The following is a 17,410-nucleotide window of genomic DNA, read 5'->3' as shown; positions in this document are numbered from 1 at the left end:
ACCACTATTCCGGTGGAAGGGACCCCTGCTTTCAAGGACCCTGCCGACAGGAGGGCAGAGGTTGTTTCTCGGTCAATGTTTACGATGGTCGGGTCCGCATTGCGGCTAGTGTTAGCCACGTCCCTGTTGTCACAGACGCTTACTGAATGGGCTAAATTGTTGCTCCGTGAGTTGGAGAAGCAACAGGCTTCCCGGTCTGCGTGGAGCTGGAGGACCCGTTGGTGCAGGGCCTTAAGTATGTCTGTGATGCGGCCCTGGATACGTTCCCCTTGCTCTCTAGAGCCTCAGTATCGGCAATAGTGCTACATCTTCTGATTTGGCTGAAGTGCTGGTCTGAGGACCAGGCATCTAAGAAAGCACTGGCGGACTTGCCCTTCCTAGGAGAGAGGCTATTTGGAGCCTCGCTTGATGACATTATTAAGAATGTTACTGGGGGTAAGAGTACGTTGCTCCCGCAGTTCAGGAAAGGTAGGGAGCCACGCCGTAGGCAAGGGCCCTCCTTTTCAATTTAGAAGCAAATTTTTCGTGCGCGCGGGTTGGCAGGTAAGCGTTCCAGTCCAGCAAGGGGCCTGCTGAGGGACAAAAGCGTCCCTGTTTTTGCAAGCTGAACAAGCATGTGAGCAAATCTGGTACTACATGAAGGTTTGCCCCTGCCCAATTCTCGGTTGAGGGGTCGCCTTTGGGAATTTGCAGCTTGGTGGACCTCCCTACTTTCCGATTAGTGGGTCTGTGAACTGGTTGCATCAGGATACAAGATAGTTTCTTTCTTGTCCACCAAACAGATTTTTATTTATTTTTTCTCGCCAATCTTCATCTTCCTTTGGCTCGTCGGGAAGCCCTGTTCGGGGCAGCATAGGACCTGCTGCTGCGTGGGGTGATGGTGCCTGTACCGACGCTGGAAAGGTTTCAGGGATTCTACTCCAATCTGTAGTCCCAAAGAAGGGGTCCATCCGGTCCTTGATCTCAAGGCCCTCAACAGCTTTGTGAAAGTACAAAGGTTCAGGATGGAATCTGTTCACTCAGTGGTCGCTGAACTCCCATCAGGGATTTTCTGGCATCCCTGGACATCAAGGACGCATACTTGCATGTCCCCATATGCATCAAGCATCAGAGGTTTCTTCGATTTGCAGTCCGGGACGAGCACTACCAATTTGTAGCTCTCCCTGGCTACTGAACCTACAGAAGTCAATGTTGGTGCTGATTCAATGCCAGGAGTACCTGGGCTTGCTTCTGGACTCCTCCAGAGGCGAGAGCCTTTCTCTTATGGACAAGCTGCAGACTCTTCAAGCTGCGATGAAGTTGTTGGTTGTTGGTGAAGCTGCAGATGGTCATCGCTCCATTTTTGCATGCGAGTCCTGGGTCTCATGGTAGCCACTTTCGAGGCGGTACCGTATGCTCAATTCCACACTTGAGTTTTGCAAAAGGAGATCCTGTCCAAAACTCAGTTTTAAGTGTAAACAAAAAGTACCAGAAAAGGCTTGGTCTAAAAGTCGAAATAGATGGTCAGCGATAATACCCACTGATCACTTGTGACTCATAGTAGTACAAATTAAGTATATGCAGCAGGTAGTGCAATATACACAAAAAATATTCACTTGCATAGCTACAGAGTCTTAATCTACATGTAAAGGCAAGTTTGAATCTGTGCCAGATCTTATGACATTTAGCCAGGTACCCTCTATGAATGTTTACATTTTTGTAAGGCAGTGGGTGGTTAACAGCAGCCACCCAATTCTGGACTGTCTGAGGTGAAGTCCTGAGCCAAACCACACATTCTCTCGTTAGTCTCTTGCATTAAAATATGGAGCTGTATGCCATTATCCAGATTGGAAAGGAGGCCCAGAAGTTATTGCTTAGGGCAAGGGGTTAAAGGAGAGCACATTGGATCCTTTATTAACCGAACCACCTGTGCCCAATAGCCTTGAATGATAGGACAGGACCATATCAAATGGTAAAAGGTGCCGGTTGCACCACATCACGCTTGCCAGTTTTTACTACTGTCCATGCTCCATTAGGGAGATTCACCCTCTATTTATCATGTTTACCATTCTCATTAAAAGTAAAGGAATATCATAGGTTTTAGCACCTCTGCTAGTTCTGCTCAGAACCCAAGGCATTTGGTTATCTAGACAACCACCTGAATGACTCCTCTCGCAGTCTGTTGTCAGAAAATATCTTCTGGTCCAGCCTTTCAGCTAGGTGATCAATAAAAAAAAAAAAATCCTCAAAGTGGGGATTCTAATTGCACCAAACTGGGCCTGAAGAGTTGGGAACACAGACAGCAGCACTGTGCTGCCTCACACTCCTCTGGTGTACAGCTGCTGTAAGGATCAAGTGAAACCGCATGAACGGTGATTAACAAGCAGCAGGTGTTTTCTACAGATCTGTAGGCTGTTTTGAGGTGTGTCGGCACAGAATATGTATATTGATCATATCATCTATTAAATGAGAGGTGTTCGATCATTCAATAGTAATAATATCTATCTGCTCTAATGCATTAGTTAAGAAACAAAGTTGTTGGAAACTTAATGAGTCCATTCTTTCAAATCCAGTTTCAATAGAAAATTATAATTTTTAACTCAGGGAATACTTTTCTATAAATGATAATGATGAAGTCTCAATTGAAATTCTTTGGGTTGCTCATAAGACTTTCATTCGAGGCAAAATCATTAAAATTTCGTCAAAAACCAAACGGGACTGTTAGTCTGAATTGGAGCATTTAGACAAGGAATATACGACCCTGCGACAAAATCATAAACAAGACCCCACTAAAGTTCATATAGTGCTATTGGACAGAGCTAGATTAGATCTTAACTTTGCTCTGACCACTCATGCTGAAAAAGTGTTAATATGGAATGCTAATAAATTTTACACTCAGGCAAACAAAATCTAGCTGCAGATCTCCCCCAGACACAAATTTATTTCAATGCATAAAATTAGGATTTCAGGCCATCCTTCTACAGCTAACTCTGTCAAAATCCTAGATGCTTTTCATAAATTTTACTCAGATCTGTACAATTCTCATTCTCATCCTGATAATAAATTGATCACTGGATTCTTGGATGACCTCCCCATCCCAGCTTTATCTGCCCATCACAAACTTCTACTTGAAGCCCCCTTCTCAGAGGAGGAAGTGAGGGAGGTCATTAAGGTACTCAAAGGCTCTGCTCCAGGCCCTGATGGTCTCTCTATCATATTATAAGGCCTTTGCAGAAATCTTGGTACCTTATTTGACCAAATTCTTTAATGAGAAAAAGCACAGGGAGAACCTCTTGAAACACATCTAAACACTGCATTTATCACGGTCATCCCTAAACCAGATAAAAATCCAGAGGAGGTAAATAATGCCCTATTTCCCTTATAAATAATGACAAAAATACTAGCCAATCGATTTATTTTTCATTAATTATATTCACAAAGATTAAATAGGTTTCATCCCAGGAAGACAAGGCCCAGATCAAATAAGAAGGGCTATTAACTTAATTTCAATATAATAATCAAACTGGGAAGGCGGACAGAGACAACAGGGACTTCTCCTGTCACTGGACCTGCAACCGGCCTTTGATACGGTCTCTTGGCCCTATATATTCACCCTTCTAGATCGTTGGGGTTTCGGAAAGCGCTTTAAAAGTCTTATTCATTCTCCTTATTCTACTCCCAAGGCTCTGATTTGCCTTCAAGGTCATTGCTCCAAACCAATAGCTATAGCACGAGGTACTAGGCAAGGATGCCTGCTCTCCCCTCTCATCTTTGCCATAACCATAGAGACCTTTGCAATTTGCCATCCGTCAAAATCCGAATATTCAGGGGCTATCTTGCGGAAATCCAAATCATAAATGTGGACTCTTCGCAGATGATTTAGTCCTTTTCGTGACATCTCCATTAATCTGTCTTCCCAATTTATTCCAAATCCTTGTCAGGAACCATGAAACAGACAGAAGTACAATCTAATCACACTTGTTTGTTAACCACCTCGCGCCCGCCCTATAGCCGAATGACGGCCGTAGTGCAGGTGCGTTCGTCCAGGTGGTCGTCCCTGGACATCCTGATGTTTACTTCCGCGATGCGTGCCCGCGGCGGCGCACATCGCGGAAGTTCTGTGTTCGCCGTGTCCCCCGGGGTCAGGCTAACACAGATCGCTGTAAACGGCCAATCACAGCGGCCGTTTACAGCGTGATCGGCGTGTCCAATGGGAGATGATCTCATATGTAAACATATGAGATCATCTCTCAGCGCCGCTCTCCCTCCTCACACAGACAGATTAAGAGGGGAGAGATGAACGGCTGCAGTGGCAGCCGTTCTGCCTCGAGTTAAAAAAGAAAAAAAAAGCCATCCTCCCCCAGTGCCACCTGTTAGTGCCACCTGTTAGTGCCACCTGTTAGTGCCACCTGTTAGTGCCACCTGTTAGTGCCACCTGTTGCCAGTGCCACCCTCCCCCCAGTGCCACCTGTTGCCAGTGCCACCCTCCCCCCAGTGCCACCTGTTGCCAGTGCCACCCTCCCCCCAGTGCCACCTGTTGCCAGTGCCACCCTCCCCCCAGTGCCACCTGTTGCCAGTGCCATCCTCCCCCCAGTGCCACCTGTTGCCAGTGCCATCCTCCCCCCAGTGCCACCTGTTAGTGCCATCCTCCCCCCAGTGCCACCTGTTAGTGCCATCCTCCCCCCAGTGCCACCTGTTAGTGCCATCCTCCCCCCAGTGCCACCTGTTAGTGCCATCCTCCCCCCAGTGCCACCTGTTAGTGCCATCCTCCCCCCAGTGCCACGTATCAGTGCCATCCTCCCCCCAGTGCCACGTATCAGTGCCATCCTCCCCCCAGTGCCACGTATCAGTGCCATCCTCCCCCCAGTGCCACGTATCAGTGCCATCCTCCCCTCAGTGCCACGTATCAGTGCCATCCTCCCCTCAGTGCCACGTATCAGTGCCATCCTCCCCTCAGTGCCACGTATCAGTGCCATCCTCCCCTCAGTGCCACGTATCAGTGCCATCCTCCCCTCAGTGCCACGTATCAGTGCCATCCTCCCCTCAGTGCCACGTATCAGTGCCATCCTCCCCTCAGTGCCACGTATCAGTGCCATCCTCCCCTCAGTGCCACGTATCAGTGCCATCCTCCCCTCAGTGCCACGTATCAGTGCCATCCTCCCCTCAGTGCCACGTATCAGTGCCATCCTCCCCTCAGTGCCACGTATCAGTGCCATCCTCCCCTCAGTGCCACGTATCAGTGCCATCCTCCCCTCAGTGCCACGTATCAGTGCCATCCTCCCCTCAGTGCCACGTATCAGTGCCATCCTCCCCTCAGTGCCACGTATCAGTGCCATCCTCCCCTCAGTGCCACGTATCAGTGCCATCCTCCCCTCAGTGCCACGTATCAGTGCCATCCTCCCCTCAGTGCCACGTATCAGTGCCATCCTCCCCTCAGTGCCACGTATCAGTGCCATCCTCCCCTCAGTGCCACATGTCATTGTCCTGGTGCTTCAAAAGTGTAATAAATAGTCAGCAAGTTAGATGTGTAATTTATGTTCCTAGAACACATGATGGCGCTACCTGCATGTTAGGCCTCTCTATGTGGCCAGGCTGTGAAAAAGTCCCACACATGTGGTATTGTAATACTCAGGAGGAGTAGCAGAATTTTTTGGGGGGTGTCATTTGTGGTATACACATGCCACATGAGAGAAATAACCTATTACAATGACAATTTTGTTGAGAAAAAAAAGGAAAAATCTTAATTTTGCAAAGAATTGTGGGAAAAAAATGACAACATCAAAAAGCTCACTATGCCTCTTACTAAATACCTTGGAATGTCTACTTTCCAAAAAGGGGTCATTAGGGGGGTATTTGTACTTTCCTGACTTGTTCGGGTCACAAGAAGTGAGATAGGCCACCAGTACATCAGATGTGATCAATTTTGTGCTATTCGCACCACAGCTTGTAGACTTTCTAACTTTCACAAAAACCAAATAATATCCACTAATTTGGGTTATTTTTACCAAAGATATGTAGCAGTATAAATTGTGGCCAAAATTTATGAAGAAAAATTAATAATTTGCATAATTCTGTCACAGAAACAAAGAAAAATTAGTTTTTTTTTTCAAAATTTTCGGTCTTTTTTTCATTTATAGCGCAAAAAATAAAAACCCCAGAGGTGATCAAATACCACCAAAAGAAAGCTCGATTTGTGGGAAAAAAAGGACAAAAAATTCATTTGAGTACAGTGTTGCATGACTGAGTAATTGTCATTCAAAGTGTGAGAGCACCGAAAGCTGAAAATTGGTCTGGGCAGGAAGGGTGTTTAAGTGCCCAGTAAGCAAGTGGTTAATAAAAATAAAAAGATAAATAGGGAAAAAAGCGTAGTCAAGCAAGCCAGAGTCCAGTAGCCAGATCGGGTAGTCAGCCAGTCCAAAGTTCATAAGCCAGATCGGGAATCAGCCAGTCCAGACGTCAGGGATCCACGGAGAGCAACTGTAAGCAGGATGGAAGCCAGGAGGGATGTTGGCAAGCCAGTCTTTAAACAACAGAAGGTGATGGTTCCTAGTGATGTGACCAAACGTGAAGGCAATGGAGAAATGAGCTGGAGAGTTAAAATAGGCTGGCCAGACGAGCATCATCGGAAACAGCTGGTAACAGTGGAGAGAGACGGGAGCTGGCAATTAGCCAACAGCTGAGCTGCCAGCCCAGAGGAGGAAGGGCTAAGCCAGCCCTGACAGTCCTTCACAATTTCTCTAAGATTTCTGGCCTTAAATTAAACTAATAAATCGCAAGCCCTTAAAGAGGAAGGAAACTCTCCCACTCTGATGCTTCTCTTCATTTAGTCCATTATAATAAGTAATTATCAGACTATCCACTGTAATCCAGCCCAAATCACATATTACTTACTGTTTAAAGAAACTTAAAAAAAAAAAAAAAAAAAAAAATAGTTTCCAGCGGTTAGACAGCGCCATCTTAAGTATTATTTTCTGAGTCCACAGTGGAGTGCATTTCCGCCCTTACATTGAGCACTTCCTGTACTGTTAACCAAGCCTCCTTCTCAAACCAACGTTTCTATGGCAACCCTGCTTCCCTGTTCATAGCTTACTTGTTTATTTCATAGTATTTACTTGTGCTGATGTCTGTTTCCCTTTGTCAGACTTGTCAGCTTCAGCTGATAAGACTGCAGTAATGGCCAAGTTTAGACTGTATGTGAGGTCACATGGTGTGTAGGAGGAAGCTCTGAGTAATTAGCAGAGTTCAGTGGTGTGCCGTAGGAAGTCCTGAGAAGAGATAGATAAGCACATAGTGTGCCGTAAATCAGGGGAGATCTGGGCATGCTCAGGGACTTCATTCTACAGAACAAGGATTACAACAATACTAAGCAAGTAAGGATACCTGTTTCTACAAGCAGCGTTCATTTTTTATGCTGATTTACATGGGACAAAGTTGTGGGGGAGGGTTTACAACCACTTTAATATCTCGCTTCCTCCCTCAGATGTGGACCTACTTAAACAATCTAAGTTTGAATGGAATGACACCTCAATCAAATATTTGGGTATATCTTTAACAGCCCGTTTTGAAAACCTATACTCTTTTAATTGTCCCTCGCTATTCAAGAAGTTGGAAAACGATCTGTTATCTTGGCTGGGTAGGATAAACTCAGTTAAAATGACTTTGCTCCCCAGGATTTTATACTTTTTTTTTTTTTTTTTTTTTTTTAGATCTCTTTCAATACTTATCAAAATCCAGCTGAAAAAACTACAGAATAAAATTCTCAAGTACATCTGGGTTTCTTCGGATTATAGAATACCTCAGAGTACGCTGTTCCGTCATAGGAATAAGGGTGGTCCTAGGTCTGCCTAACCTTCATAAATATTTTATTGCGGCTAGATTGGCCCAATTATAAGCCATATATTCCAAATTTGAAAAGCCAGATTGGCTCAACATTGAACAGCAGGCGGTTCCACAACTCTCTTGACTATCTTTTATGTTGCCCTTCCAAAAAGAGACCACCTATACTTGCCCCTTCCCTAGCTCAATCACTTTCACTATGGGATACCTTTAGAAATCATCCAGCTCTTATATCTGTTGGACGACCTCTTACAAATTTGTTTGGGAATCCAGACTTTCCTCCTGGGTTTGATTCAGAAGCATTCAAGTGGTGGATGGATAAGGGACTGTACCCTATATCACAGTTCTTCCACTCAGGTGGGCCTATATGCCTATAAAAACACTAGATCTTCCTGATTCTGAAAGATCTCGTTTTGAACAAATTTCTCGATTATAGCAGCTGATTTGTAAAGAAAAACCACTTCCACCCCAACGCACACAATATGAAAGATGGTGTGAACAAGCTGGGAGACAGGGGAGGGGAGGTATTTCTGTTATATATTCAAGCCTCACTCATCCTTTGGAGAAATCTTCCTATATGGAAGCGTGGGATAATGAAATCCACTCTGGGTGGTACATGAATACTTGGCACAAAGCATTCTCGGGATCCTTTAAAGGGATCTTGAATGTCTCATTAATGGAAGCCAATATTAAAGTTATAACTTGATGGTATTTAACACCCTTTAGAATCCATTTATCCTACAGCGGATCCAACATGTTTTAGGGGGTGTAGACTCCTGGGGTCAATGAGCCACATCTGGTGGGAATGCCCTAGAATTCACCCTTTTTGGAGTAAAATCTTCTCCATGATATTTAAGGTTACTGGGTGCCGGGTATCCAGGTCCCTACCGACAACTCTCTCCTCAATGCTCCTTTACCTCACCTATCAAAAACGACACAAAAACGAATCCAGTTTATTCTCTCAGGAGCAAAGCTCACAATCGCCAAAGCTTGGGAAAAAATAAACCCTCTTTCTTGAAAGCCTAAAGAAAGATCTTGGATTATGATTCAAGAAAAGTGAACTAGCATTCTGAATAATACAGTAATAAAGTTTGAAAGCATATGGGACTCGTGGGCTAAATGTTTTTATATCCCTTAAATGGAGCTTAAGGATATTTTGCAAATCTCGGTTAAGATATCCTCTCTACCATCGTCCATCCCCCTCCCTTTACCTTTTCTCTTTTCCCCCTTAACTTTTATTTTTTTTCCCCCTTCTTTAGGGGATCCTGTTAATACTGTGAGGGAGATCCTCATTCCTCCTATTTTAATCTAATATTTTCAATAAATGTGAGATTTAATATTTAATTTTTTCTTTTTAATTTCTAATAAAAAAAAGCTGGTCACTTCTCAGTAGTAACTTAGAGACTCTTTATACTCAGTCGGTTCCCGATAGGGGCTCCAGGAGGATGATTTTGTGCCCTTCTTCACTCGCTACATTCATATAAGGAAGCGTCTATATTCCTTTTTTTTTTCCTCTCTCTACTCCATCTTTATATAACTCCCTTAATTTATATTTACTGCTTTTAATGCCTCATTTTTCTTTTTTCTTTTTCCCTTTTTCACTTCTCTATATTCAAGTGTAAGTGTTTTTTTTTCTAAGCTGGCTTTTACCAGGGATTGATACTGATTGATATATTTTTTTCACATTGTACTAAAATGCATCATTTTGTTTTTGAAAGTGAAATAAGAGGTGTTACTGGCCAGAATTCGCATCCTTGTTATTTCAATTGTAGCCTTGGAGGTAGTTCATACCATGATCTGCTGATGGGAGAATGTTACAATTGTATTTAAGGTGTTATCTCATTTGATTTTTGGTGAGTTTAACATCCTAAGGGAGTGGTTCAGCACGAGGTGTGGTGACGAGAGGATCACTTTTCAAGGAGTTTCCCGAACTACTTATTCTCGCCAGTCACATTATCTGGGTTTGGTATAAGGACTTTAAGTATGGTGTTGGGAGTCAACTCACAAGGGCTTTGAATTTTTAGCGCTTCTAATGCTGGTATTTTCTTAGGAAGTTCTAGCATTTTGATTACAGACATACTCTGACTTCTCGCAGGCAACTTCTGGCCCATTTTCGATAGTCTAAATCTGCTATTTTAATAGTCCTATATTCCATCCTGCTTCTCAGTCTTTGGCTTTAATGGCATTGCTGTCTATGTCAAGGTTTTAAAAGATCTAGGGATTTGTACTTCCTAACTCACTAAAAGCAAGAAATGACACATCCAGGGAGATATATTCTCGTATCTGGAAAACCATTCAGTCCCAGAGATTACTGTGTCTTGTATTTTGGCCTTCTTGCAAATGGGTCTTGACCAGAACTTGGCTGTGCACACCCGTAAAGGACATGTATCTGCTTTATACACACTCTTCAAAGGCCTCAGGCTTTGCACTCCCTTGTATTGGGACCCTTTGCAGCACCCTGTGCTTCCCTGACCTTCATTTTGGTTCTTTCACTTTGCAGAAACCACCCTTTGTACCCATTGAGGATATTTATGTAAAGATTCTTACAAAATGCAATTTTTTTTGGTAGCGATGTCTCATACGTGTTGCTGAACTTGATTACCCATTCATGTAAAGTCTTTCCTCATACTTCAGAACAGCAAGGTTGTTTTAAGCCCAAGACCGTCCATTATTCTGAAGATGGTCTCAGCGTTTCACCTCTGAGGACATTTTTTTTTGCCATCCATGTACCCTTTTCCTAAGCATTCAAAGGAAGTAGTCCGAGCCTCTGCAATATACCTCAGAGCTACTGCTTCCATCAGAAAGACAGATTGTTCTCTCCTCAGGATTTTGCAAGAGGCACACTGCTTAAAAATCTATTGTACATTGGATTAGAAACTTAATTGCAAGAGCTTATGCTTTTAAGCCAATACTTCCTCCTGCACTTAAACCAGATTGGGAGTTTCCGTGGCATTTTTGGCTCCAGCCTCTATAGATCAACTGTAAAAGGCCACCACGTGGTTATCTGTTCATACATTCTTTGAGCAGCCACCTGGCTAAACTTGATCTTCTGTGGGTGCTGCTTTTGGCCACAAGGTTCTTGCAGTGGCTCACTGGACTTGGGTCTTTTGAGCTCTTTTGATACTGCTTTCTAGTTGGTGCCCACCTATTGTATTCGTTGTTTGGGAGCATTCTAAGGGTATATTGTTGGTCCTTTAATCTACAATTAAGTTAAAAGGATTTTTGACCTAACTGTATATTTTATATCTGGGAGTACAGTACACAAGTCATCCCTTTCTATTCCTTGATTTACGCTGCATGGCTTACTATAAAAATTGGGATTTAATGGGTGGGGTAGGGCTATATGGGAGGTGCCCCAGTGGTCCTTAAATGCCTGCCAGTGTCCAATCACCTGAAGGTACGTGCCTATATCCCATGGTCTATGAATGTTGCTTGTGTCCTGTAATGTACTACAAAATATAACATTTTACAGGCAAGTAATTATTTTTTTTTTTTCTGTATATGAGCCATTTTTTTTTATTGGTGTCTTTGTGTACTACTACATTAGAACAATAATCACAATCGGCAGCACTTCCATACCATAACTTGTAGAGGTTTCCTGTAAGACTGGTCAGTGCTGCTCTCCCTTTTCCTTCTTTGTACAGGTAGCCTGTGGTGGAAGGGCCCGCTTGGTTCCCCAGATCTGCTATTGTGTCCAACACAGGGATGTTACTGCTACTTTTTATAATATCTTAATTTGCAAATGTATTGCGAGTGCACAGTTTGTGTGCTTCATTGCTGTTCCCTTTTTCACTGTAAAAGAAAAAAGTTCTTGGCGTGCCACTTTAAGATCATTTTCATGTGGTTGATGCAGGTGAGCAGTCAGTATTGTGTGTTCTTACATTGCATTTTTATACTTTCTCTATTTTCTTATGTATATTGAATTATAATGCAATTTTTTTTTCTTTTTCAAGCGTGTTAAGGCAGAGAAAGCTGAAATAACTCGTTTTTTACAGAAATCCAAGACTTCTCACACTCCAAAGGTAAGATGTTTTACGATTAAGAATTTTTAGGAGATCAGATAAGGGTCTACTGCTTTGTTTTAGGCCTCATGCACACTGGACGTTATAAAAAAAAAGTCAGTAACCTTGGCTGTAGAATCAGTTTTGCAGTGGCTTTTTTTTTTCATTTTTTTTTTTTTATTTAAGCAAACTATACTCCCACAAAATCTTATGGCTCAAAAACGCAGAATAACTTTTTTTTTTTCTGCGCATTTAGTGTCTGCTTTTATCAATCCGAGTTGGAGGTGCATTAGGCCTTAGAGATTATGCTGAAAGGCTGGCCACATTAAAATGTAGACCCAAGAGCTTGGTAGCTTTGTGATGTGTATTGCATATTTTATGCAACAAAAACTAAACCAAACCATGAATCTAAAAGCTTGTAAAAACTGTTTTCCATTATAGCTTTTGTTGGTATATTGGCATTTAAAGCAAAATGTTATGCTTCTCAAACTCAAATATCCAAATCAATTTATAGCATGTAAGAACAGCATACGCCTTACAGGGGTATCAGCCCACTGCATGAGGTAAACGAAACCAAATGTGAAACTTCAAGTGCTACAAATATGAATATCAAAAAATAGGAGTGTTAAACATAAACAAACAAAACAAACACTGTGATATACACTGCATACATATGCCTATAATGAAATAAATCAAAAACTGTCAGCAGACACCCTCCAGGGGTGTAGATGGCAAGAATAAATACCTTTAGTACTATGCATACAAATAATGCTATTAAAAAGAATAAAAATCAGAAAAAATAGCAAAGCCCTCCAGCGTTGCAAACTAGAGCTGCACAATTCTGGCTTAAATGAGAATCGCGTATTTTTTTGCTTAGAATATAGATCACGATTCTCTTGTGATTTTTGCAGTGTAACATCTTTCACATTATACAAAAAAATTGGGCTAACTTTACGGTTTATTTTTAAAAAAAATTTTATTTTTATTGCGTTTGAAAAACCGCTGTGCAAATACGGTGTGACATAAAATATTGCAACAACCACCATTTTATTCTCTAGGGCCTCTGCTAAAAAAAAACATATATCATGTTTGGGTGTTCCAAGTAATTTTCTAGCAGAAAATGATTTTTACTTGTTAGCAACAAATGTCAGAAAAGGTTTGGAGCATTTGGCTGGCTAAAGACCAGAGCACTTTTTATAATTCGGCACTGCGTTGCTTTAACTGACGTGGTTGTGCGAGGTGGCTCCCAAACAAAATTTATGCCCTTTTTTCCCCACAAATAGAGCTTTCTTTTGGTGGTATTTGATCACCCCTTAGGTTTTTATTTTTTGCGCTATAAACAAAGTGCCAATTTTGAAAAAAACACATTATTTTTTACTTTTTGCTATAATATCCGCAAAGAATATCTTAATAAAAAAAAATATTTCCCCTCAGTTTAGGCCGATACGTATTCTTTATATTTTTGGTTAAAAAAAATCACAATAAGTGTTTGGTTTGTGCAAAAGTTAGAGCATCTACAAAATAGGGGATAGTTTTATGGCATTTTTATTTTTACTTATTTTTTTACTAGTAATGGAGGCGATCAGTGATTTTTATCTTGACTGTGACGTTATGGCAAACACATCGGACACTTTTTGTGCTATTTTGGCACCATTCACATTTATATAGCGATTAAAAATGCATTGATTATTGTGTAAATGTCACATGGTTAAAACTAGGTGCTGTGGGGGTTGTGTCCCCTAGGGAGAGATTCTAACGGGTGGGGGGGGGGGGTCGCCGGCATTGTGTGACACATCACTGATCCCCACTCCCGATTACAGGGAGCTATGATCGGTGACCGTGTCACTAGGCAGAACAGGGAGATTCTTGTTTACATCAGTATCTCCCCATTCTTCCTCTCCGTGAGGTGATCATGGGTATCCCTGCGGACATAGTCTGCGAGACACCCGCGGTCAGACTTGAGTAGCTCGTGGCGGGCATGAGCCCCCGCTAGCCAAGCCTCGCGAGATCATGTACAGTAACGTGATTTTGCGCGGGAGAGCCATCCTGCTTCAGTAAAACTGCGGCGGCTTGTCTGGTTAAACTTTCTTTGTTATAAGAACAAAAAGATACTTTGTGTCTACTTATTAGTGTGTTGTAATAAAACTTGGCAGGCTGTCTGGATTTTTTTTTTTTTCCAGTTGTGGGAAAACTCTGTACTTGTTAAAAATATCGTGACATATGCTGTTTTGAAGACCTGGAAGGGAAAAAGATCGCAATTTTGATTCTTAACAATTAATCGTGCAGCTCTAGTGCAAACGCCAAATAAAATATATTATTTGAAAAAATATTAGTGATAGATGGAACATTAATGTGAGAAGAATACAAACATATCAAACATTTAAGTCCAAATATATGTGAATAATGCTAAAGCCCAAATGATTATAAAAAGTGTTTCTTCACATCCAACACGTGTTTCTTCACAAACAAAACTGACTGATCTTCCACCAGCCAGCATGCACACTCGCCCCTACAGGCCTTTGTAAGTTTATTGAACTAATAAAACACATTAAAAAGCCACTCTCAATTGTCTGAGACCTCAGACTAAATACAGCCTCAAAGGAGTACCAAACTGGGCAACGTCCGGTGCAGACAGGAAGTGATGTCACCTGTGATATATTGTGTGTGTATGTATATGTGTGTGTATGTGTATATGTATATATATATATATATATATATATATATATATATATATACATACACACCAATAGTACAATAAAGAAATTAATGCAAGACAAAAAATAAAACAATTTCGTTTGATCAATTAGGGGTTAGAATGGCACAAATATTGATCACAGCTGCCATTTTGCTCAAGACCAGCGAGTGAATGAGATGCCTAAAAATGGGAGGCTCTGACATCAGGACAAAAGACACATAGCTGAAATTAAGTAGAAAAAGTTTACAAATAAAAGAACAAAAATGTTCTCACTGCTTCTGGATGGACAAAATCAAAATGCATAAAAGAAAAGTGAATAAAACCTAGTATTGGCTGCGTTGACTGGCAGAACCCATTCACCCCCAGCAGCTATTCAGTTGAAGATGCATAACTGATGTATGGTATAAAAATCATTACGTAAAGGGCATATTATTAAGCCATAAATAAGATCAGCCACCATGTAATAAAAATTTTATAAATATCAACATAACAGTCCATGTGACTGCCTATTTGGTGAAACATAAAAGGTGTTAACCCCACATAGTAACAGTGGTTCTACTATAAGTCAGCCGCTTCTTTAATAAAATTGGGCAAAAAATGGCCAAAAAATAATACAATAAACTGTTCCAGAGGGTGGGAAAAATCTCTGTATAAATAAACAAATATCAGGACACCTGAAATGCTATAAAAACGACTCCCTGTAGTGAAAATCAAAGTGACACGTACAATTAAATAAACAAAACTATTCATGTCATGCCCCAGAGGTGCTAAAGTCTGCATATGAAATGTACATCTAGATTCCACTTGGCTCTCACCTAATTGCTAACCTTTCTTGATATTTTGTACATGCTCTTAACCTTTTCCATAAAAGTTTTTTGATCCTGCCAATATAGTGAAGCCTGCGTGGACATTCCAAAGCATAGACCACTCCCTCAGTTCTACATGTAATGAAATCTTTTATTGAATATTGTACTCCAGTGTCGGGAGGTAAAGTCTTCTCTTTTGGCGTTCTTATTGGCACTCTAACATGCGTAACAAGGCTTGCAGGGGGGGGTCAGTAGATTTGATATCACCGCACCTGAAACGGCCCAAAACCAATTTGAAGTTATCAACCTATCCTCAGTTGTCCTCACTCAGGCCCAAATTTCAGTCCAACCGTGTTCCGTGTTTTGTATAAATCGCAACCATTGATTCAGACCCAGCATTTGGAAAATTCTCTTTGGAAAGAGATTAGTATCAAGGATATTAAAGCTATGGAAGATTTAATGGAACTATGGGATGAGGGACACATTGATCCAGACCTTGAGGCCGACGCTTTGCATTTGGGTCGTGTCATCCTCGCATGCATTACTCACATGCAATGAGCAATAAAAAATAAATAAAAAATCAATCTGTTTCCTTCAAAAATGTTCCTGTGTACCTTATTTCTTTCATATATTGTCAGACACGTGAAATTTCTTCCCTAGCTCCCTCTGCCATTCACAGCAGCTGGGCGTGTGCCACACCATGCACACAGTGCCTATCAGCTCTCGAAGTGCCATGCAGAAACAACCACATGGTTCTGCACTGTAGACAATCTGCAGCATGTCACATTGTAATCTATTTTATAGTTTCTAATTGTGTGTTTTATGTGCTGCTGAAACCATGAAGAGTGAGCATAACATACTTCCAAAGCCTGCCCTCTCCCTCTCTCTCAGGAGAAGCTGCTAGCCAAAACGAGGCTATAAAGACAGGAGGAGATCATGTGCAGTGAAGGATAGGGATGCAGGCGGTGCTGGGCAGGTTTAGGCATGCCTGTCAAAGACTGACAACCTTTGCAGGAAGTGAGACAGCTTAGCAAATCCAGATAAAGGGAGATGGCAATATTGGTGAAGAATAGGAAGAAGCAGAGTCTCTAGCTTGGATAAGACTTTCTAAGATAAACAATAAGCTAGCCAGAAAATAAATATCAAAGAAAGATATTCATCATACTATTAATAGGAAAAAAATATTTTTTTGACTGGAGTTAACCTTAAGGGCAACTTATTAAGCCATAAAGCACATCAGCCACTATGTACTAAAAATGTATAAATATCGACATAACCACTTTTTATCTTATCTATGAAATATGGTTGGTAACCTTTTTAGATGAATCTTCGCCCAATTAACTTTGCCCAATCAATAGTCATCTTTGTGTAATTTCTTTCCAATCCTATAAACTGTCCTTTGGAGATATTTGTCAGCCAGGGTAAATGATGGCTGTCAATAGGGATGTACCCATTCCATTTAACTATCGTAACCACTTAAGGACCAGGCCTTTTTGACACTTGTTGTCTACAAGTTAAAAATCTGTATTTTTTTGCTAGAAAATTACTTGGAACCCCCAAACATTACATATTATTATTTTTTTTTTTTTTTTTTTAGCAGACACTAGAGATTAAATGGCTGTTGTAATATTTTGTATCACACTGTATTTGTGCAGCAGTCTTTCAAATGCAGTTTTGGAAAAAAATATTTTTTTTAATAATTAAAACCGTAAAGCTAGCCAAATTTGTTTCTATAATGTTAAGCCGAGGAAATAGATACCAAAGATGTCAAGCTTTAAAATTGCTCACTCGTGGAATGGCAACAAACTATGGTACTACGTCTCCAAAAGTGACCCTCTAAACAATGTTTACAAGTTTAGAGATACAGATGAGGTTTAGTGCTAGAACTTTTGCGTTCGCTCTCAAAAGATCCAAAAAGTTGATTTTCTCAACACCACACTACCAGGACAATGGAATATTCTTCACGTTGTGGTTCAGGCTATTCAGAAACTTTTTAAAGCCTCTCACTCCTTCACACAGGGTAATGAAATCATTGATATATTAATAGTTTCAGTTGTACTGGTCAATTCATGTACACAGCTTCCCCCTCCCAC

At 41.4% G+C, this 17,410-nt stretch overlaps 1 protein-coding gene across 4 annotated transcripts in view; it reads left to right on the top strand.

The window, feature by feature from the left end:
- CHAF1A (chromatin assembly factor 1 subunit A) overlaps nt 1-17,410 on the top strand; it is a 623,099-nt gene that overhangs the window by 233,148 nt on the left and 372,541 nt on the right. For all 4 annotated transcript variants that reach the window (XM_077475776.1, XM_077475775.1, XM_077475778.1 and 1 more), the window contains one exon: nt 11,769-11,837. In XM_077475776.1, the coding sequence (XP_077331902.1) occupies nt 11,769-11,837 (69 nt within the window). The remainder of the gene's footprint in view (nt 1-11,768; nt 11,838-17,410) is intronic.

Source organism: Lithobates pipiens, unplaced genomic scaffold, assembly GCF_037356315.1.
Source record: "Lithobates pipiens isolate NorthernLeopardFrog02 unplaced genomic scaffold, aLitPip1_a1.2 Scaffold_13, whole genome shotgun sequence".
Taxonomy (NCBI): Eukaryota; Metazoa; Chordata; class Amphibia; order Anura; family Ranidae; genus Lithobates; species Lithobates pipiens.
This window is presented reverse-complemented; position numbering and strand designations above follow the sequence as displayed.